Genomic DNA, 23746 nt, shown 5'->3' with positions numbered 1-23746 from the left:
TGCTCGGTCCTTCAGGAGAGGCCGAAAGAGGCCTTTCCTGGTGTGCGACTTTCCAGGGACGGGCTTATGAAGTACCCCCAGAACACCCTGCTGGCCTGCTCCCTGATCGCCTTGATTACCCGAAGACCTCTGTGAGCTTTCCTGACGACATCAATGAAGCAGAGGAGTGTGTTCACAGGGAATGCAAACAGCTCTTGGCTCCCCGTAAGGTCATCTTAGTGGAGCAGCTATTCAAACAGGCCATGAGGTGGTGTCCTAGACACAAAGAAAGGTTTTAAGATAAGCCTACTATCTGCCCTGGTAGTGCCCTGGTAGGTATATAAAAGGAGAAGACCATCATTTTTGTTGTGAATGTTCAATGTCTGCTCACTGGTTGTCTTGACACATTCAGAACCGCTTTGTTGACGCCAGAACGCCCTGCTGGCCTCCTATGTTATCCACAGAGGTCCTTGAAGGCCCAAAGACCTTGCTGAGCTTTCCTGATGACATCAGGGGAGCAGTGGAGTGTCTCGACGGGGAAGACACAACGTTGCCCACCTCCCCTAAGGTCAGTCATCTTAGTAACTAGTGTAACAGCCTATCACACAGGCCACGAGTCCGGTGTCCTTTACAGTCAGAAAGGTTCCTGTGATGGCCTACATACGAAGGTCTGCAGACTGTGGAGGTGAAAAAAAAGAGGTGGTCTTGGCTTCGCCGGCTCTTAACCTGCAAGAGCAGAGAAACACACCACTTACAGCTAACATGGGACACTGAAACAGAACATGAAACATGGATGCCAAAGCTGACATTTAGGTATCTGGGACTTCTAAAGTCGACCCATAACCTGATTTATTTACATGGATGCCTCCTAACAACAAGATCCTGAACATCTAAATGGATCCTGAACATCTAACAGGCACGTGTACTATGGACACCTACCCTGAATATCTAACACGAACACCTAAAATGGAAGTCTAATATGGACACTCTTGCATATGTTCTGGTCTTCCCCGAAGCTTGAAACATATTGGACGTTGTCGATTAACGGCATACCGCAATGACCGTTACTGACCATTTTCCGGATGCAAGCGGAGCCCCTCCCTTACAATTTCCAGTTGACACCTAAGGGTTTAATAGCTTACTGGTTCTTCCTCTAGTGTGATATTTATATTTCTACACAATGTCTTCGGCTTTCAGCATGCCCCAGATGATCAGTGTACTGATCTTCTGGTCAGTGGTGATCAGATGATCAGTGTACTGATCTTCTGGGGTATACAAGTTGAAGTACGTTTTTAAATATGTTGTACTTATTTTTCTTTTCCAGTATTTTTTGTTTCCTGTATTTTTAAGAAACACAGGAAGACGGTGATCTATAAACCGGGCATTGTTTTTCAAAACATTTTGACGATTCCGTTTGACTGAATGGCCTCTTGGTCTCTGGACCAGTAGGACAAAGTAATTGCCAGCCCTGGCCTGCCGTCACTGCTGGGTCTCTGTTCAGGGAGCTGTTGATGGGTCCATCAAGGCACGGAGTTCTCTTCCGGCAGTGCCACGGGCTGTTGTCACTGTATGTCTCCTGCAGCCTCTACTGGTTTCCCGCTCATCAAATCCTACTTAGTAATAATTTTGTAATTTCCTTCAAGGGATGTGCAGCTCGCTAACCCTGGAGGTAGCTTCTCTCACACATTGACTGTTCATTTCAATTCACTTAATATTATAATGTGCATGTGTTTTTAGCAGCCAAAACACAAGGCCAACCCTTAATTCAAAAAGGTTTATTACAGAATCAGTACAGTGATAGAAGTGGTTGAATCTGGCAAGTCCGTACCTTAAGATGCTAGCAAAAATAATTACAAAATTGTCTCGAAATCTACAAATCCATTAGTCCCATTAAAAAAAATCCTTAAAATTAGAACCATATATATATATATAGATATATATATGTATATACACACATCTCTATACATTTCTTTACACGAAAAAAGGTATAAATCCAGTTTGTACACGTTATCTCTTTAGTAAGTTGTACAGCGTCTTGGAGAACACAGTTAAGCAAGAACTCTCAAATGATCAGCAGCAAGTTTTCCTACCACAACTTAAATAAGTCCTTTATAAAAACCAACCACCCTGTTTTTCATGAAAACATTGGTAAGAAGAAAATGCATTCATTTAACAAAGTATATACATAAACTGTTAACTTTAGTGGCAAAATCTGCTTTGATCTAAAGGCTCCTAAGAACAGTGAATATCTGGTAAAAACTTTGTTGAATGTAGAAAAAAAACTAATTCAACAATAAGGCTCATTAAAACATTTCCTTAAAAATTCAGAAGAAGATTTCCTACAACACTGTACTCATCGTAAAATCGAACTGTTGGTCATTATATTACACTTCAAGGTGAAAAACAAAGCCACCAATGCAAATTTCCATGACACTATTTTTCAACCAATGTTACTTTGGTTCACCAATCGTCTCGTCGGTAAACAAAATTCCTTTATAAGCCCCGCCTTCAGCTCTTTCTCTGACCTTCCAATCGACTAGATATTTCTAATGCATGTTGGGGTTTCTCTGCTGGGCGAATACTCACCTGCATTCCTCACATAGTAGACACTATTACACCCTATTAGAAGATTCCTCGTTGGTCTTTGGACAGAACTGGTCAAGTGTCGGTACATGATTGAGACATGGAACACAAGCCAAATAAAGTTATGTTTGGCTCAGGATTGTAGGCAGGAGGGCGGTTAATCGTATTGTCAAGGTAGCCGTCAGGGCGCATAGTAAGATCGTAATCAGGTTCTAGTCAGGATGCAGACAGGATTATGGGAAGGTTGCAGGAATGTTGCTGTAAGGTTGTAGTATGATCGTTGGAATGATTCCATAAGGTTTTAGTAAAATAAGGTTGTGGTAAAGTTGTAGACAGGTGGCTATAATGGTTTGTGAAGACTGTAGTAAGGTTCCAGTAACGCTGATGAAAAGTTGTAGGTAGGTTGCAGTAAAATTGCTGAAAGGTTGTAGTAAGGTTGCAGTAAGTGTGCTCTTAGAAGTCACTAAGGTTTCTGTAACTTTGAAGTTAGGTTGCTGTGAGATTGTAGTAAGGTCCTAGTGGCGTTGTCGATAGCTGGCTGTAAGGTTGGGTACTACTACTTTGTTTGTAGTCAGGGGGCGGTCCGTTTAGGAAGCTGGCTATGGCTACATGCGCCGATCCAGTTTTCCTCATTGGCCACGGAAAAGACAGAAGTCCACCGTTGTTCATTGACTAAACAAACTCCACTTTGATTGGCCATCGTCTGTTATGGGCTGTCGTCACCCGTCATCGTGGAGCTCTGGGGCGAGGCTGCGGGGTCCACGGTCTGATCGGTGCACAGGGCCACGGTCGGACCCGTTGAAGGGGCCACGGTACTATCCGCGCCCGGGGCCAAGGCCTGACCCGAGCCCACGGATTGACCGGTGACTGGAGCGCCGTCCTTGGGCCCCTGATCTCGACACAGACTCTGGTGGAGCTCCTCTAGTTCAGCAGGCAGCGGGATGCCAAGCTCCTGGTTGAGGGCCATGGCCTTGAAGAAGTCCTCCAGCTTCTGGAACGGGGGTCTGAGCAAGAAAAAAAAACAATGAATAATTAAATACAGAAAAAGAAAGCCAGAGAAAGAGAGGGAAAACGAGAGAGAAATAGAAAAAGAGAGAACGCCTGAGGTTAAAATAACGGAAGCAAAGTCTACAACACAGGGAATCAATCATGTCATAGGAATCTGAAGGGTGAAACTGTGATGCTATCTCCTGTTGGTTCCTGGGGCAGCACCGAGCAGAGAGCTGCCAGGTCACACAGGGTGAACGCTGGGCGGCGATACAGTCTGTTCCCTTCTACAACACGTGTCCCCTCAGTTAAAGCTTCACAGAAGACAAACACCTACTACTTACATACAAACCACTAACTGTCAAGAAAGCTCAAAGAACTTATCATTTGGGTTAATTTGGGGTTGTTTAGGTCAATTTTAAGCAGAAACCCATTGCCATTATTGATTAAAAAGCTTAGTTTTAAAACATTTTACATCAACCTAATTAACAAATGTAATCAAGTCGTGTATAAGCTTTTTCGTTTAAATCTACCTCTCAAATGTATCTCTGTGAATAGCATTGTTTTATTATTCTTTTAAACACTTGTGCCACACTGAAAGCGCCATATAAACAGAGTTTGACTGATCGATGGCCAGGTCCACCTACCGGTTGTCTGGTAGCAGGTTACAACAGGCCACCGCCAGAGGGAAGAAACCAGGCGGGCAGTCTTCAGGAAGGAATTTCTCCCAGAACTTCTCCACATTCAGACCAAAGTCATTAGTCCTGGGCAGGCATTCGGGGTCGGCGTAGACCTGTCCAATGATCTGGAGAGGAAGCAAAAAAACAGGAGCAAACAAGACAAAAAGTTAATCCACCTGGACCGCAGTTTGGGCGTCTTGAGACATCCGACTAGAATGGAGCATTAAGCGTGTTAGAATTTAGGACCAGCCATTACCTCGCAAAGCACGATCCCGAAGGAGAAGATATCCACCTTCTCGTCGTAGCGTTTCCCTGGAGATTAGAGTCAAAGAAAAGGGAGAACGTGAAACAATTGTCATCACATTTATAGATTTACATGAAGGGCATTTAGCCGACGCTTTCATCAAAAGCGACTTACAATAAGTCGATTTGTCCGGAGAAAGAATAACAACACTATATATCACCGTTGGTACAGTAAAGACAGTCATAGAAATAAGTGCAAAGAACTTACAACTGCTAGGTTAACCCATTCACCGTATGCAACAAAGATAGCTAGGATAAGACGCTACACAATGCAAAAAGTACTATTTTTAAGGGCCGGGACGTACAAAATACAATAGCCATCACATTATTGAAATCACAGACGGGATGAAGCATGGCGCCTCAGGGTCTGCAGAGTTTGCTCTGACGCTCACCGTTGAGCATCTCCGGGGCCATCCAGTAGGGGTTCCCCACCACCGTGTAGCGCTTCTTGCGGTCGATGCGCCTGAACACTCTCTTTTTTGAGGTGGGCTTTTCGACGGGCTTGACCTTCTCCTCCACAACGAGCCGGGACAGCCCAAAGTCGGCCACCACCACCGTGTTGTCCTTTCGGAGCAGGGAGTGGGAAGAAGCACCCATGAATAAACAACGATTCAAAAAGGGAAACACTGCGACAACAAGGAAATAAGTGTTTTTTTAACTACAATTGTCATTCAAGTTTCAAGAAGGTTTATTTGTCACATGCAAACAAGTATACAGATTTAAGACAGATTTAAAAGTGAGAGCGCTGCAGAAGCAGTGCCATTTAAGACAAAAATACATTAAATAGACATGCACATTAACATGTGTTGATAGGAGTGTTGGTCCGAAGTAGTTTGTGCCCTACCAGTTTAACCAGGCAGTTGTGAGAGTTCAGGTCGCGGTGGATGATGCTCATGGAATGAAGGTAGGCCTAAGCACAACAACAAAGGATAACAAACATCACATACCGAATGCGCGGTGATCCTTTGGCATGTCTGTAATTGAGTGATTGAATACATGGTAGCTTCATGCGGAGGGTTTGATGGCGACAAGAAACAACAGCAACAACACACGTTGGGAGGACATCGACGGGATCATATCGACATAACCGCCTCTCCTGACTTCTCTAAAACAACCGTTACCAATATTCATAATCTCTTTGATGTTCTGATTTGGCCTGAGAGAATTTGTGTGAATGCGCCAGCTACAATTGTAAACATTGGCAATATCGTACTTTTGTCTTTGTGTTAAGACATTTGTAAAGTACCCGTATGGCGATTCGCTGTTGGCGACACCACAAACCCCTTCCTGACGGAGTACAATGCTTCCAAAAGACGAAAGTGCTATCTTGGCATTGTTTACATTCATGGCAGGCGCGCGCACGCTAAACGATTCTCTCCGGCAGAAACTGTACAATAACTGAGATTGGTAACGGATGTTTCAGCAAAACCATGACGGATGTTTACGGTGGTTTGATCACACAGAATGGTATAGTCCTATAAGCAACTCCAAAACAAATTTGAAGGGAGTCTAATTGGACAGGAAACCAACTCACCATGCCAGACGCGATGCTCTTGGCAAAGCTGACCCTCTGTTCCCATGGAAACAGGTCCTGTCATTTTAATGAGAGAGACAGAGCGAGAGAAAGAAGAGGGGGGGGGAGGGAGAAAGAAAACAAAAGGCATAAAACACATAATCTGGGGTCCTGCCTTGCATCTGAAAAGTCACATTTGAAGGCGAATTAAAAGAGTTTTGCTTCAAAACACGACACAAGGTCCAAAGCCCCTTTGCTACTCAGGGACCATATGATTCGCTGGCCCGCTGCCAGGCTTGTGAGGGGGAAGGGAGGGTAGGAGGAGGAGGGGGAGGGGATCTTCCACCTGGGAACACTTTCTACGTGTACTCTGGTTTCCTGGCAAAGCCCACTCACATGCCAGCCAAACTATACAGGCTTTCATCAGCGGCCTACAAGGTTCAACTTAGGTCTCCTCTCACACATACACACGCACACATGCACACACATTTATATATACAAAACACACACACATACATACACAGACAGAGAGCTCATTCTGGGCCAGCCTACATTTTTTCCACAGCCAGAGAAAGAGAGACACACACACACCTCTGTAAAGTCAATGCCAATCTGTTGGTCAAGACACACACACACACACACACACACACACACACACACACACACACACACACACACACACACACACACACACACACACACACACACACACACACACACACACACACACACACACACACACACACACACAGCATCGTACCATGTCTCTGATGTAGTCTTTGAGGGTCCCTCCCCTGATGTACTCTGTGATCAGATTGAGCCTCTTCTCCTTGTAGAGGACGCCGATGAACTTCAACACATGGGGGTGCTCCAGGCTCCGCATGACCTTCACCTAAGGTCAACACAGGTCATAGGTCAAACTTTACAATTCAGCTGGTGGACTCCAGGTCGTCCAGGTGGGAACTCGTTAAGGTGTCCTTCACTATCATCGATCATTTTAGTGCTCCGTGACTGGTGTGGTACATGTGGCGCCACCGCGCTGTGGTACAATGCAGCTCTAAATAGAAGAGGCTTCATTAGAGGGGGCGTGTGAAAGCCGCTCTGTTAACTCGGTCATGAGGTCCAAGCCTCAACCTACAGAATACTGACCAGGCCCCAACAGCGTAGAGGGAAATCCTGTTCTAGACTGATAGACGTACATTGTGTAGGATTTTGAATTCAAATCCTGTGTCAAAGAATCCTAATGATTACTTTGGAAGATAGTTAATTTGTTGGAAGATTTGACAACGATGATTCTTGTTGCTGTCGATGCTGTGATGCCACTGCCACTGCAATTTTAGAAATGACTGACCTCCTTCAGGAACGTCTTCTGTGTCTCTTCATCACAGCGCAGTAGCTCCTTCATCACCATCACCTCCCCCGTGGCCTTGTGGGTAACCTGCCAGATTCAGTAGACAAAATTAGTTTTTAATGGGAATTGTTTTTAATGCCCAGTTAAGAAAATAAACAGTACACACATTTAACTGCCATTGTGCAGTTAAATGCACTTTGAAATAGAAATAAAAAACCAGATCCAACTGAAATCCAATTCAAACTTCCGACCACAATGCCACAGACATTACAGAAACAACAGAGTTATTATTAAATACAGGGCTGTATTATAAAATTAAAATGGTGACAGCCAACACTGCCTGTTAACAGAAGCCGTTTCTAAAATGGCGGCCGTGGTCAGGCGGACCCTCACCTTAATGGCCTGGCCGAAGAAACCCTTCCCCAGGACCTCGCCGTGGATCAGGTCACAGGGGCGGAAGATGCGATGAGAGCAGCTGCTGGAGGAACGCAGGGACTCGGAGCGCCCGATGTCCCGCGATAGGAAGGGTTGGTCCTTGGGTGAGACGGGCCCCGGGGATTTACAGATGCTGTTACTGCGCCTGGAGGAGAGAGCCACCGTCAGCAACAACAACAACAACAACAACAACAACAACAACACATCTCCAGCCCAGTGCCCTATACCACGAAGCTCGCTGAACATACCCAGGCTTTCTTGGGAAAACCTGGCTCGACAGAGCCGCAACTCGCAATCAGAGTTAAATGGTACCACGAAGCTCACTTTAGATTCAATTAGTTGAACCAGGTTTTCCGCTTTAGGTTCAGTGCGCGTTCACGTGAAAGGGGCGTTTTTTGCGTCATTTTTCTCACCTTTACGATAGATCAAGCAGTCTATGAGTATGAGTGAAAAGATTCTGCATATTGTCTGTAAAATAACTATGCCAAATGCAGAATTGTTCGCCATTAATCCAAATAGAATGATGATGATTTAAAAATGCATAAGCAACGTCCATCCTGCCTTATTCAATCATTTAGGGAATTCACTTTAAATACACCCTATTTAAGAAATGTATCGCATGTTTTCGACCGCTGAGGTAGCGGCTGTAGCGTAGTGGATTAGTATAAGACCCGAACGCCAGCGACCGGGGTTCAAATTCGCCGGTCTATCATCATGCATTTTACCCCCATAGATGTGGTGCCAGCACGGCCTTGAGAATATGGGTTCAAGTTCGAAATAAGCACAAAAATATAATTCCATAAGCTTTTGTGAATAAGTATTCCATATGCATGAGAATTAGGACTTTTTAAGCTTCACATCAATTCGCGTCACTTGGGAGTCGAACCCCCCGCGCAGAAATTCAAGACTGACGCGCTACCTCCACTCTAGCACTGTCACTGAGACACAATGCGCAACAGTAATCATTGTCTACATAAGGTCCAAAAGGACGATCAAATAACAAACACCCTCTGATGAGAATCTGTATCTCTCATGAAGAACCCCAATTTCGTTGTTTGCACAATGACAATAAAGTCTGAAATCTGAATATCGTCAGACAAAGCCAAGGGATCGGTTCTGTCCCGTAAAACCCTTGTCTCCGGAGAGACGCCTGTACGAGAAGTGCGCCGGGGTCCACGGGAACACCCACAAATGGTGACGCCATTGTCAGAGGAGGGGCTAGGAAGCTGCGCACGCCGATTTAACTAGCCGATCTCCAGCTAGACTAAGCCGAAAAACTGCTCCCGACCAGGTTTGGTTGCGAGCATAAGTTACCATGGTGATACAGCGACGCTAAAAGAGATCGACTTTCGTGGTACAACTAACCCAGGCTTGGAGCTCAACATACCTCGCTAACCCTCTAAGCGAGCTTCGTGGTACAGGGCCCAGCTCTGTGTAACCATGTGTCAAATGGAAAACCCCTGCCCTTTAACCGTCAGCTGATGCAGAGTCTCTTGCTCTTATTGATCAGACTTGAACCCATCATGTGTCTGAGATATTTTAGAGCTGCAGTGCAAACATACCACTTTTGGTCGAAAGAGTCAGGAATGTACGTAATTTAAAATAAATTGAAGGTATCTAGCTCATAATGAGCTGTTAACCTTGGTATCCGATCATTCCATCCCCGTTGTATTCCTCCTGCCATCAGTGCCCACATCCTTTCAGTCTGCCAACGTTAGCACATTTTGCCCTCATAACATCCCTGGAAGAACAGATCCCCCTTCTGTGGATTCCCTCCCTTGGATTGGCCTCGCTCTCTTGGCCTTTGGAGGGCTTAAGAGTGAGAAGGCCTCATAAAACGCGGGGCCTTGGACTGATTCAGTAATGGAAGCCGGCTTGACAGCCTCAGAGGAGAGCTGGCTCGCGGGATGGCCGCTCCGCACGCACCTCAGCGAGCGCCTCTTCAGGGTGCTGTTGTCCACCACGTCCGCCCGCTCCAGCACGGCGTCCGAGGGCGAGGAGAGACGCATGCGGCCGGTGGCGGGGACCCCCAGCTGGTCCAGGGGGGAGCCCAGCCTCAGCCGGTCCAGGCGCTGCCTCACCGGGTCGTACTCTAGGAGCAGCTGCAGCGTCTGGCTGGTGCGGTGGACCAGGGCGTCGACCTGAGCGCAACCAATCAGAAGAGAGCACCTTTTTTTAAATAAAGGAAACATGCATACATGCGTTTGTTTTTAAGGAAAGGCTACTGTAGATGGACAGCAGAGCAATACATTGGTTGGAATAAAAGAGAGGTGCAATAACAGATGTATGGGTGTGTGGTCAATTCTGCATCTTAATTGGAGAGTTTATTTCCCCTCGTGCTTTAGAGGGGTTTAGTTTAGGGTGTGGGCATGTGCAGCTCTTTGGGCAGCTCAGGCTGTTAATAAAACAGACTCTACTCGAACACCGCAAAGTGTTGTAGTGTTGAATGAAGGATTACAGTAAATTACTTTCTATGAATTCCACCTTCACTTGGCCTGAATGGTGATGTAAGGAACATGCTTGAACACAGTATGTTTGATCATCCTACTGGCATTCTCGTCTGTCTCGAGTACAAAGATAGAACGGTGTGCAACGACAAATCAAAGAGAGTTATACACCATGTCCGCAATGCATCTGAGGAATGTAAGTTAAATTAAATTCACCTATGCGAGTAATGATAGTAATGCGCCAGGGGTGAGCAGGTGAATGCGTGGGAACAGCGACATAAGGTTCAGAACACAGAACTGGAATGTGTCTAATGATGAAGCAGTGCCAATTAACTGGAGCAGTTCCAGGTGACCGCCCTCTCCCATTGGACGAAAGCACAGGTGAAGGAATGCTCGGCATAACGAAAGGTATGTGTTGGTCAACCCATTGAGCTGTGGTGGCAAAGAGGGAGTGAGAATTTAAATCAAAACCACACACACACACACACACACACACACACACACACACACACACACACACACACACACACACACACACACACACACACACACACACACACACACACACACACACACACACACACACACACACACACGATACTTGCGGTGGGTAGGCAATAGCTAGCGTAAAAGACCTCTCTCTTGCATTAACCCACCTCCTCTTCCAACAGTGTGGCCACTGGCAGACCGTTTATCTCCAGAATCCGGTCTCCCACATGAATGGCGTTCCGGAGCTCCGGGCTGATGAGCATTCCTCGAACCCTGAATCGGAGCAGAGGTGTAAGTAATTCTATAAAGAGTCTCTTAAAATAATGGCACGATGTGGTTATCATATGTGGAAAGAACTACTGTACTAACTCTACGCTTGGCAAACAAAGAATACAAACAACACCCTGAAAACTTGTTGTGTAATTTGCAGGCGTGTACACACACGCTTATTTAACAGACGTGTAATTATGCACGTCTGAGGACTGGGGGAGCTCTGTTCACATGCTCCCTGTAGAGGGAATAGGAGAGCAGAACTTAAGCTTCCTGCTACTCTGCAGTTTACCTTTTATGACATTTTTTTTTTTTTTGACCTTTAATCCTAACATTGGCCCTGACTGGTAAAGTTCTCCTGGTCATTTACAGTTTATTTTATTGTATCTGTTCGTCTTATTCCGTCCAATTATGATTGATCCGTCTTTGACTGTTGGGTTATACTACCACGTAATCAGCTTTTACTCATTCTGTTAAGCATTAGCCACACATTATCATGTGTGTGAGGGAGAATGCTTGAGAGTGAGTGAGTGAGTGAGTGAGTGAGTGAGTGAGTGAGTGAGTGAGTGAGTGAGTGAGTGAGTGGAGGACCTCAGGCCGGCTAGCACACTGTGACGGTCATCACTACTCACTCTTTGACCTGAACGCTGGCCACGGCGCTGCTGGAGTCCCTCTGCACGGACGCCGAGAAGCCCCGCTTGCCGTTGGCGGCGGACGGCATGGAGATGAGTGTGACCGTGTGGGGCAGGGAGTCCAGCAAAGAGTCCTGGGACGAGTGCTTCTCCAGCACAGGCTCCAGGACCACCAGCTTGTAGCAGTCCCCGCTGCACAACCAGAGTGGAGAGAGGAGAGGTCGTCATGGAAACAAGGCACACAGCGGACGATCGCAATAGGACACAGGATAGTCTAGTAGTGTCTGGGATGTCTCCTTTGTCCTCCTGAATGATGCGCATCTAAAATCAATTTACTGATCATTTAGGATAACAGTGTTTGATCAATAAACTTATAGTACAAGGAAAGATAAGTTAATATATTTCCAAAGATAAATCAATTCACAGCATTCATTTTCAATGTTGGTTTGCTTTAGTTGAAAGACTTGAAAATCTGATAAAAGATAATAAAATAAGAAGTTGAGGATGGTTGAAACTTAAAAAAATAATTAATAAGAAAACAAAACAAAACAAAAATACAAATATAATGTTTTTGTATAACTATGTTAACAAAAGATGCAGTGAATGCCTATGAGTTAACCGGTACTACTCTAACAAACAGAAACGCTGTAAAACCAGGCTGATATGGTCCCACATGTCCACAGCACAACAAGGTCTCCTGGTCCCAGGAACACTGGTCCCACTGTATCCACGGGCTTCTCACCAGTATAGTTTGGAGCGCTCCACCAGCGCGTACGTGTCCCGGTCCTCGATCACCACCTTACAGCAGAGGCACACGAAGCACTCGGGGTGGTACTTGAACTCCCCGGCCACCTGCAAACAAAAACACAAGGGCCACGTCTTCATTCTGCTAGACTCCAGGGACCTGGAGCTACATGTGCCCTTATGAGTGCTGGGCGATCATCTGCAGTGTTATCTTCACTGGCTGCGTGTCGCAGCCCATCCTCCCAGCAGGCTGATGGGTGAGGGGGGGGGGGGGGGGGGGGGGGGGGGGAGGCGGGACTGTGATGCATCAGGTAACACCTGCTTTCACCTCCCAGTCTGTCTGACTGAGGCTGTTTGTCTGAAGCCAGCCATGATGTCAGCGGAACTCTCTCTCTCCCACTCTCTCCCACCACCCCCCTCGGTCGCTTGTCTCACGCTAGTCTCCCACATGTCCCCCCCCCTTTAAACAACTATTCTTCAGGCAAATTAAGTAACACTGTCACTCTCTCTTCTCCCTTGCTCATGCGACATGACCGCATGTCTAGCACGATTTTACGGTTTGGTTTTTAGTTGTTAGGGTTTGGCTTTAGGGTTAGGGTTTTTGTTTTCAGTGACACAAACACAGAAAAACGAAAATGTTGTGTTCTCACGGACAATATGACCGGTTTGGGACGAGAACAAAGCCCCACATTGGGTTTCTCTGGCCGCAGTGTGTGCAGAGCGCTCAGTGGAAGTATTCAAACTTCACCCAAATCACCACCAATACTGCGCTGCCTGCAGTTGGTCCACAATGCCACATGAATGACTAGAACCGCATCTGGAATCCATAAATATTTGGTATCTGTACAATTTGACAATCTGCGGTCAGTGTAAATGTATTTAAAGACAAACCCGTTTTGAAGCAAAACTTCGCTGAGATTGTGAGGGTTTATGCGCATTTGTATGACTTGCTTAAGCAGGGCGTACAAGGACACAAAGAAAGAAGATAGGAAACTCTGGGTTTCATTAGACAAAAAACCTGCACTTACCAGTGACCCCGTCGAAATTACCATATTTCAACGGCAGTTGGACAGCTTACACAAACAAGTATATTGAGCATTAGGGGTCAACAAATCCTGAGATGCCGAGACTTAGCCCAATCTAAACCCTGAGCCCTAAAAACAGAAAGCGGAAGGCTATAGGACATGTCTTCTTGTACATACATGAGTATAAGTCATGTATTACATGTGCAATTAATGACTTGTGGCTCCTTCCCCTTTCAGTCACAACCGTTGCTGAGTCAGAATGCTGGGAATGGATGTCTGTCATTGCAGTGGGAAAAGGGTTGATATGAATCTAAGTGCGTGGGTGTGTCTTCCCTGTAAGGCAACGAGTCAACACTGATCTCCGTTACAACAGCCACAAGCTCGGCCAGCTGCTGACAGTTATTGACCAAGGTAAACTAGCATCACATAGAGAGAAGGGTTACCGAGAGGGAAAGCTCATCTGGGCTTGGTTCCTCGTATGTACCACAATTATAATGCAATAACACATATAACACATTTCCATACAGGCTATATGGAACTATGTTGACAAAATGGTTGCTGTGAAAGGTCTAATCAAATTAAATTAATATAAGATAACAAACAACAATGTGATGGCTAGAGCCACAGATGCTAATCTGATAAAGGTTGTTCATTGCTCATTCCGAACAAGATGATGTAGCTTCCGAAAGATTTCAGATCGTTATCTATTGGTGCATGCTCCCACATGACCCTGAGGGGTAGCCATGATTCTGTTTCTGGTTATGAGGTTAACAAGACAACCAGCCGCCCAAAAGACATGGCAAGGATGGCAGCAGAAAATCTGAAGGCCCCAGAATGTTCTTTGCTTTGTAGGGTTAAAAACATTAAAAAGGCTCTGCAGAACAATAAAACAGTAAAGAATAAAATAATGCTGGTTGCAATGAAAGCTGTTAAATAGTTTGGATGTTTGGGATGTCCCTTTAATAGTTGGTGATTATTCATGAAATTAACGTTTGAAAAAAGAAGAACGGAAAACATTCTCTGGTCCCTTTTACTCTCAGACCAAAGCCATTAGTTTGTGTTTTATGAGTCCGGTAAAGACTTGACAGGCAGGACCCTTTTTTCACCCCTACGGAGCTACAGGTGGTCAATCTAACTTTTATTGTATTATTTGAATCCCTACCCTCACTCAAAGTTTCCCCTTTTTCATTTAACATGTTCAAATGTTAATCTACTGGTAATCTGTAACAATAACTTTTTTTTAAAAAACCCTTCTCTTCTGTTGGCCCTTTACTGCTTGTTATAACTTTTTGACTGCAATGACACTATCTATCTATTTATCTATTGTGGCTGTACTCATGTATATCCCTTTTGGTGCTCTTGGCGTTGTATAGTGTATGTGAAACTCAATCAAAGAGGAGCAAATGATTGATGTTCCCATAAATCACGGCTGTGTTTCGAAGTTTGGATCGATTCTAGACAAAATCAAGGGTGCGGTCCATCTACTTGTCACTCGTCTTTGATAGCATCATGAAGCTTCCCTGACCTTAATCAAATAAGTACATTTTGACACCGGTGTTGAATTCTGATGTTGGTTTGTGTGGTTTGTGTTTGTTTGGCACACAAGGGCTCCCGCTCTTTCATCTCGAGTATCAGAGAATTCATGTTTTATTATGTTTGGCGGTTCTTGCGCCGTCGTCATGGAACTGATGTCGAATACATAAAGTTGTCATTGTACGACCACAGTGCTCACTATGATTTAGGTAGCAGCAGCACAGCGCTGGGGGGGGAGTGTCATTATTCCCTTGGTTGGTGACGCCAGCCACGCCATTGTTCATCGCCAGGGAGCGTCTCTATACTTCTCACCACATCAAGGCTTCAACGATGTGATGGACAGACTCCAAACCTAAACCACCTTCCACTCTGCCATCTACCCATTGGACCGCTCTGTGTGTTGCAGTCGGGGGGGTGTTGGTGGTGGTGGCGGTGTACTCTGTGGTGTTTCTCTGAACAGGGGAGAAGTGAATGGGGGCCACAAGGGGGTAACCCATTACACAACAGGGTTGTTTTCGGTCGGGGCCCCTCTAACGCTGTGTTTCCAGCTCAGCTCACACAGTGTAAAAATACATTCTCTCTATTCTACGCGTTCTCCCTGTTAACAGCAGCTGGGTTTGTATTTTTTGCTGCCAGTAATCTCAAACACCTGGGAGCAAGTGGAATGAGGTGACTCATGCCAGCACTTCATTTACAACTTTTGGTTTTATTTGTTGATTTATTAATAAATTCTGCCGCACAAGCTGCAGTGAATGAAACTCAGCCGTACTGATAAAAATTTCTTTGATTTGTCCATGTACATACATATAAAATAATAATGAACCAAATTTAAAAGGGCTGTTGTAATCTGAGCTAATCGTTCTCCTTTGGCAACCCCCCACAAATGCCAACAGAGAAAAGTTTAGTTTACCCCCTTACACCACTTAGCTTTAGAGGGGGAAAAACCTCAACCTTCCCCCCCACGATGGAAGAGCCTCAGAATCCAAACAAGACAACCCACAGCTCTTGTCGTGGGGGGGGGGGGTCCAGACAAACCCATGGCTGCCTTTTAAGTTATATCACTGAATTGTCTCATAAAACACAAGATTATTATATTATTTCGATATGTTTTCTAGTTTTATGGGAGCGTCTACAAGTAGTCTACAAGTGCTCATTTGCACAACGCTTTACTACACATTGTAACGTGCCCCCCCCCCCCCCTTTCCACTCACCATGGCAGGACCAGTCATCAGCAGGGAGCAGCCGTGGCACTGGCCCCCAAACGTCTCCCAGTAGTGCTTGGCACAGTACAGCTTCCCGCCCTTCTCATAGTACCAGTTGGTCAGGTGGTCTGAGCAAACCGAACACCTGCAGGGGGAGGGGGAGGGAGGAAGGGAGGGAGAGAGAGGGATTTCCAGTTTATTGTCATGTGCACATTAAAAGAAAAAGCAAGCTAATGGCGAAGAAATGCTTGAATCTCAGCCCTCCTCAAAATTTCAAACCAAAGAAGTAACCAAGAAAAAAAGTGAATAGAATAGCTCAAGTATCCCAAAAAAGTTTATTTAAGAGCAATATTCTGTATAAATGTGATAGGATAGTGACAAGTAGGCAGATGCCTGGATCTTACATTTTTATTATCAAAAAAAGAAAATTAAGGAAAGAAAGAATGAGGGCGAGAGAGCACATGGAAAGTTTTATTGAAGGACAACCCCTCAAGCGTGAACTCGAGGGGTCCTTAAAAACACAAATACATAAGGTATATAAAACAAACGGCACATAAGAAAGAATTATAGAGGACACTTGATGAGTTGAACGATTTCTGACTCAAATCCAGAGTACAATCCTGACTGCCAAACTACAAACCAGAACAAACTGTGACTTTGTCAGTATGCCTTCCAGCCTTAACTTCACCTACCAATCAGAGGGTCAAAAAGAGCTGCAGACAAGTCCCACAAAACAGAACAAAACACAGCAGGAACACCAACAAGGGAAGGGGAAAAAAAGGGCAGTTGTCCAAAGTCAAACTTTGGACAACAATAAAACAATAACAATTTGAATTTGATGAACAGGTTGACATTTGACAGTTAAAGATACCCATGGGCTGTGGATGTGTGGAGGGACAAGTGAAAGGGCAAATAGAGGGAGCCCAGAAGCCATACACCACAGACTGACAGCGACTGGAGGGTGGAAGTCCGTTCAGGTGACGGTGTGTACTTTTTCCGTCCATGTCGATCAAGTTGGAGTTTAAAACAACTTGGGTGGAAAGAGCTCATCCCATGAATCGTGTGGAGTCTTGGGTTACGAGCCTCGGATAACGCAGGACAATAAAAGTGTCAGCTAGCAGACTGAGCCAGGAAACATACACAGGTTGATCCTGACTTGCTCTTAAGAATACATCCTAAAATGTAGCCCCACCTTACTTGCATTCCTGCACCTTAATTCGAACCAGTTGTATGAAAGGGCTTAACAAAAAAGAAGAAGAAAAAAAAAAAGAAGCACAAGGAAGACTGCAATCTATGAGCATTTTAAAATAGAATTCCAGAATAAGGGTTGGAAAAATGCCGGAAAAGACTTCGGGTTGACACTACTGTGGCAGCAAATCCCTCCTGGATAAGTCAAGGAAGATCTCTGGGCATTCCCGCAGCTCTCATACCACCACAGAGTGGTTTCTCATGTGGGTCAAAATAACTCCTGACAGAACCCTTTGTGCTAACGTAGTGCCTTTTACCTCACTGAACACTGGGCTTACTGACCGACAACTAATCGGAAGATCTTTGAGCGATACGGGGATGCAGCATGACTTTGAAGAAATATGTCATTCCAGGTTTGAAATACGAAGTCACGATCACTATTTCTTATCACAATGACAGGCTGAGAAGACCAGCAGGTTAATGGGAGAGGGTTGATGGGAGGTAGGAGTGACAGTGAAACCGGAGACGGAATGTTCACATAGTTAAGAGTGGAACGCTGAAGGTGAGCGCAGCTGCGACACTTGGAGCCAACGGGCATGTCTCAACTGCGGTGCGTCGTTATGCAAATGCATGGAAACAGGTTCAGCCACCGGTACACAGCGCAATCAAAAGGATGAGCAAACCTATTTGCAGACTTATTGATTTTGCCATCCACAACAAGGGGCATCTGTGGACTTTAGCCTTTCGACCAGCAGCAGAGCTTTATGATCAGTTAGTAACAGAAAAGTCAACTGAGGTCAACAAAAGAATATTGCGTCACACTTAATAATCCAGATGGATGAAGTTACCAGAAAAAAAACACATGTTATTCCTCTCCTTGCCTCATCATTCCGAGATGATTTAATATTAGCTAGAAAACCGCTATGCTGCAGGTTTTTCCAATCGAAAACCGAGACATAACTGCAGAAGGCAGCGATGTTTCATGCTTATAACATGATTTGCAGCAGACATGAGTGCCTGTCAAAAGATAATTTACATTTCTTTGGTCAAGTTAACTCAATTCAATATTATAGTGTATAGATATAGTATAAAATACCTTTTAATCTGTCAAGTGTAAATAGGCTGGGTGGAATGATGCAGTGTAAAGGTATGGAGACAGGGGAGAGGTAGATGCCAAACAAAGGGCATCTACACATTCAGCTTCAACACATTCAACATCATACAAATGTCCTACAATGTTCACTAAATGTAGAACTACCAGAGAGGAAGAGGACTGCCTAGCTTTAAAGACTTCTGATAACCATTTTAATGTGCCACACAAACGTGGCCTCATTAAAACAAAGTTTAGTCATTGTCAGGTTATTTTTACTTTATCTACCATTTACTGAGTTCAACTTGACCTTTGTTTCTATGGAGGGACCTTTGTTTCTGTTTTAATTCCCAGGGTTCCTTCCCTTGGATTTTGGGAGTTTCCATTGCCCTTTCGAGAGCTTAGGTGCTGTTGTAAAATGTAGTCCTTTGAGACTTTAATCAAGGGCAAATTGACTCTGAGGCAATTGACTTGACTTAATAGTTCAATAACACTGTTTTTAAAGACAAGCAGGCCAGGCACGGATAAAGGAAAAAGGCTTCCTTGATGCTCCACAGTGCAGCATAATACTGGGGAAGTGGAGCGGGAAGTCTTCCGCCGATAAAGATCACATTAGGGAGCTAAGCTGTCCTAGGAGCCGGCTGGACCGGAGCCATGTATCCTATTAGAAACATGTCTGATGGGGTGTTGGAGACATCACACAGCAACCGGGACGGAAAGACCCAGACCAAAACAGACAGTGTCACTAACTTGAAATTTGCCCCCCTGTTGACTTGGGTTACTTTAGCTCTTGTCTTGAATTTAGAATGCATTTGAGAAGAGCTACCTCTGTGAAATCTAGTAGGTGGTTTGTTGAACTGTACCACCTATTCATTACTCACTGCCTCTATAAAACTAATTTAAGAATTGTAGTAAGGTTAGGTTTGATTCCTATAGCTACAAAGCACTCTGACCAGTTGCTTTTTACATATGTTGGTAATACATGAACTGGGCCTGAATCTGAGCTTGGCTATTTAACATTAGTGAACAATATTTTACTGAACTTTAATACCGCTGAAACATGATTATCCTCATATTGGCATAAAGTACAAAGTGTGAATTAATACGAGTTAGAAAAATAGAGCGACATTTGAGATGAAATGATTATATCCGGAATCAGGATTCTGCTATGTGTATTTGTTTGTCATTGCCGGGTATGCAGATTCTCAATATGAAAAAAATCAGCAATATTGTACTTCATTGATACTTTGTGACATCTGCTAAGGTAGGTTGATGCGGTCATGCAGATACTGTCAAAGATACTCAACTCTTCAATAGCTTTCATGAAGCACCTATTAACAATAACACTGCAAAGGACTCTCACCTCGCCTCAACCGTAACATAAATATGCATAACGTGGCAGAAGGCAGACCACATACATCCTCCTCCAGTCGACACAGTTCCCTCTGGTCACTTTCACATGCGTGTGTCTATGTCAAGGACCAGGGGCCAGGATAGTGTAGTGGGGAGGGCTTTCGAAACCCTGTGAGTCTACCTTTGGTCAAGGGGCAAGAGGTATAACCCCTACCTGCTCATTAAGGCCTTAGGATAGGAACTAACACGCAGCACCACACACACACACACACACACACACACACACACACACACACACACACACACACACACACACACACACACACACACACACACACACACACACACACACACACACACACACACACACAGTGAAGCCCCTGCGCAGAGCCTAGCTCAGTCAACATGTCTTACTCTCCCTAGTGAAACACACAACAATTGTTGACAGCCAGTTCCCAGCAGTCCCTCCACATCAAAAACAAACTCAAACGCCTCAGAGATATCAAAGACCAGATAGGAACGATTCTCTGGGACAAAAAAACAAAACAAACACACTTCAGGGTATGCGTTAGGACGGGGCCCATGCAGGTGGCCGGGCTAGAGACAATACAATGGACGCGCCAACATAAACACTGAAAAAAGTAAACATTCATCATTTCCTTTAATTCCGAGAGCGGAGAATTCCGAATTTTGTAGACTGCAAGAAGGCCCTTTAATATGAGCCTGGCTGGCAAGTTGGCAAGTTTACCATGACTTATTATTCATAACTCGGGTGACTGACGGACTGTTTCCTGTGTGTATTGTACGAGAACCCCTTGAAGACGAGGTGAAAGAGAAGGAAAACTCTTGCGACCGAAACCATACATGTACCACATGTTAAGAATTATTCTGTCAGCCACGGCTTGAGCCATTTGAGTTAAGCGCTTTATCCTAATGGTCTACAAGTTCCATGTATTAAATGGAAACATGCATTTAAAATACATTATTTTAATAGTACTATGAGATGGGAACAACTTAAGAATAGACTATGTGTGTGTATCATTTCCTAAACGTGTGTAACCCACTTTTGTCAAATGCATCAACGTAATACTGCCTAACACAGGAAACTAGCAAGCTAGTTATCATGCACCAGAAAGGCAACATGGGTACGTAATAGTACCTGAAGCACCGAGTCAAACGTTATTTGCAGCGAGCCGGAACAATCAAGGCGTCAAGGGAGCGAGAAAAGGGGCCAACTTCGCCGCAAGCGTCTCTGAGGACTAAGCCTGGTCTCTGAGTCGTCGTCTAGGAATGCCGCGGCTGGGAGCGTGGCAGGGGCCTTTACTACTGTTGTTACCTACAGGCCCCCCTGAACCCCCTTCAGGGTTACTGGAACTGGGCTGATGTCATCATTCTGGCCGTGTTTACACAGGAGGGCACCTTTACATGGCTGCCACTGAGCGCACAACAATGGACAATAGCCGCGACGCAGCGGGTGACATTCACAAAGAATGTTCCTCTAGTTAGCTTTGTGCTAATGGAGGGAGAGGGAGGGGGGTGGAGGAGAACGTTTTGAGTTTCTTATAGGGAAATAAAGTACTTTGACCCACACCCCCTGGCCTCCGGCAAGAAAATACAAGTGAACACTATTTTAAGTGCCAAGTGATCAGTGATGCTTGAAATTCTGTGTTTGTTTGAATAGGGTTTGTACTTTGTACAGCACCCGTAGTACAGGTAAGACTTCAACACGCTCGGCTCTTCCCAGCACTTACTAACTGATTGAGAAATTTGAAAACCCTGTAAAGAGAATTATAAACCTCATGTAAACAAGGAGAAGCCTATAGAATGGTTGCACATATTCCAGTTGTGAATAATTGAGTCAGGCTGGTGAAAGTTCTTCAACTAACAAAATGATACAAAAATATTGGGCTACAATAAATAACTTGTGTCTGTATTAAAGAGGATGAGGTGTCTGCTCGAGCAAGCTATTGACAATTCACACTTCTTCTAGAGCCCTCTTCTACATTCCAGGTTATTGAATGATGAAGCAGTACTTGAGTTGAAGGGAGTTGAGATTAGAGTTCTCAGAGGCGCTGTACGATGGGTTAGCCAATGTGGTCACGCCATCTATACTTCCATTCATTGGGCATGACTATAGCATCTTGTTATAAACAAACGTATGACTACATTTCCGTTGTAACTATAAATGTCCAACTATGACAGGTGGAAGGCCCACAAATGGAAAGGGGTATCACTGTGACTACATTTCACACTCTAACTATAAATGTCCAATTAGGACAAGTGGACGGCCCACAAATAAAATGTGCTATTTATATACAAGGAAAGGTCTGAAACCTCTGGGAACGTAGGGTAACTTCCCCCAGATGCCAAACCTGAATACCAATCTGCAGATAAAGCAATTTAGTGCATTTGAATACAATTCGTTTCCTGAGTCAATCAAAACAAAAACATTCACGGAATGCCTGCGAGATGCATCTCTGTCGGGCCCCTATGGGACATGTTGTAGAACGCAAAATGGAAAAGCTTTTGTTTTGCAAACGGTTTAGAAACTTACTGGAAGCAGGCGTTATGCCATGTGTCCTGGAGAATCTTCATGTGATGAGAGTCTTCAATCGGTCCTCCACAACATGCGCAGTGGTGTCCACGATCTGTGTCTGCCAGACATAAACAATGTAATGATGTAAAATAGCATTGCATTTTTGTGATTGCGTGATGGTACGTGGAGTGGATATGTCCACAATACGGTCGAGCGACAATTGCAACCGTCTTTAGGCAATACGCATGGTTTTCCTTTTAATGTTCAGAAATAGCTAATTTATAGGTAATTTTTAAGTAAATAGGCTACATCCCGATTTCAACATCGTGCAGGCTACCTCTAGCCAGGAGCAACACTCGCTTAAATCGAAGCAAATGTGTGAATATCCAGCGCACAAACATGTGAAAAGCATTAGCCTACCTTCCAGTTTCTCCATCTAATCTCGTTGACTGCTCTTTAAAGGTTCCAGCAATATCTCATTCTGAAGCAGTGGGGCTATGGATGCGTTGAGTGTTTCATCTTTCGGCCACACGTACACCAATAAATCGCCAGGTCCAGTTATGATATATATGTATAAATATATAGATATATATACATAAAAAACGCGTCCCCTGATAGTAGTAATCACCGTGGACAGACGAAACTTTCTCGCTGCTGGCAGGATAACTGACGTAATGCAGTCTGCATTCCTGTACGGAGAGCGGAAAGGACCCAACTGGATCACCTGGAAAACAAAGCGCACAGAACCAAAAACCACACACTAACACACACGTAAGAGCACCCAATTTTGTCGTTTTACAACAACAGCGCCATCTATCGACGACGCTGAAGTTGGCATCCGATTCGCAGCATCCGATTCAGCAGCTGGTCCACTTTAAATCGGTCCTGATTGAAAACCACTACACCTAGACTCTTCAAATCTGGACTAAATTATCACAGTGAGGCTATACATTATAATAAACATAGTTACAGATTTGTGAAACCTTTTTTCTATTTGTGAAAATGCAATACAGGCTCATTTTAATGCTTTTTAGGGGTCCAGACTGCATTAGAACGGGTCCTGATTGAAAACCACTACACCTAGACTCTTCAAATCTAGACTAAATTAACACAGTGAGGCTATACATTATGTAAAACATAGTTTCAGATTTGTGAAACCTTCACCCTATTTGTGAAAATGCAATAAAGGCACATTTTAATGCTTTTTAGGGGTCCAGACCGCATTAGAACTGATCCTGATTAAAAACCACTACACCTAGACTCTTCAAATCTGGACTAAATTATCACAGTGAGGCTATACATTATGTAAAACATAGTTTCAGATTTGTGAAACCTTTAACCTATTTGTGAAAATGCAATGCGGTCTGGACCCCTAAAAAAGCATTCAAATAAGCCTGTATTGCATT

General features: G+C 44.5%; 1 protein-coding gene across 1 annotated transcript; it reads right to left on the bottom strand.

The window, feature by feature from the left end:
* Positions 1-1488: 1488 nt before the first annotated feature.
* limk2 (LIM domain kinase 2) lies at positions 1489-23076 on the bottom strand. The gene is made up of 16 exons (XM_056591526.1): positions 22761-23076; positions 22359-22458; positions 16183-16318; positions 12412-12521; positions 11670-11861; positions 10935-11040; positions 9758-9972; positions 7790-7976; positions 7397-7483; positions 6806-6937; positions 6067-6123; positions 5377-5442; positions 4925-5096; positions 4486-4541; positions 4197-4354; positions 1489-3566 (listed from the first exon to the last, which is right to left on the bottom strand). Exons 1-16 carry the CDS (start codon positions 22774-22776, stop codon positions 3269-3271), a joined length of 2088 nt encoding a protein of 695 aa, XP_056447501.1. The 5' UTR covers positions 22777-23076; the 3' UTR covers positions 1489-3268.
* Between the last annotated feature and the right edge of the window lie 670 nt (positions 23077-23746).

This window comes from Gadus chalcogrammus, chromosome 6, assembly GCF_026213295.1.
Source record: "Gadus chalcogrammus isolate NIFS_2021 chromosome 6, NIFS_Gcha_1.0, whole genome shotgun sequence".
Taxonomy (NCBI): domain Eukaryota; kingdom Metazoa; phylum Chordata; class Actinopteri; order Gadiformes; family Gadidae; genus Gadus; species Gadus chalcogrammus.
The sequence above is the reverse complement of the archived record's forward strand: the minus strand, read 5'-3'. Positions and strand labels throughout refer to the sequence as shown.

What these genes read in the sequence shown, in the direction of transcription:
- limk2 (XM_056591526.1), bottom strand. An exon ending in GAGCGCTCCAAACTATACTG is followed by an intron (nt 11,862 to 12,411) that starts GTGAGAAGCCCG and finishes CTGGTTGTGCAG; the next exon opens with CGGGGACTGCTACAAGCTGG. An exon ending in AACCTGCTACCAGACAACCG is followed by an intron (nt 3,567 to 4,196) that starts GTAGGTGGACCT and finishes TTTCTTGCTCAG; the next exon opens with ACCCCCGTTCCAGAAGCTGG.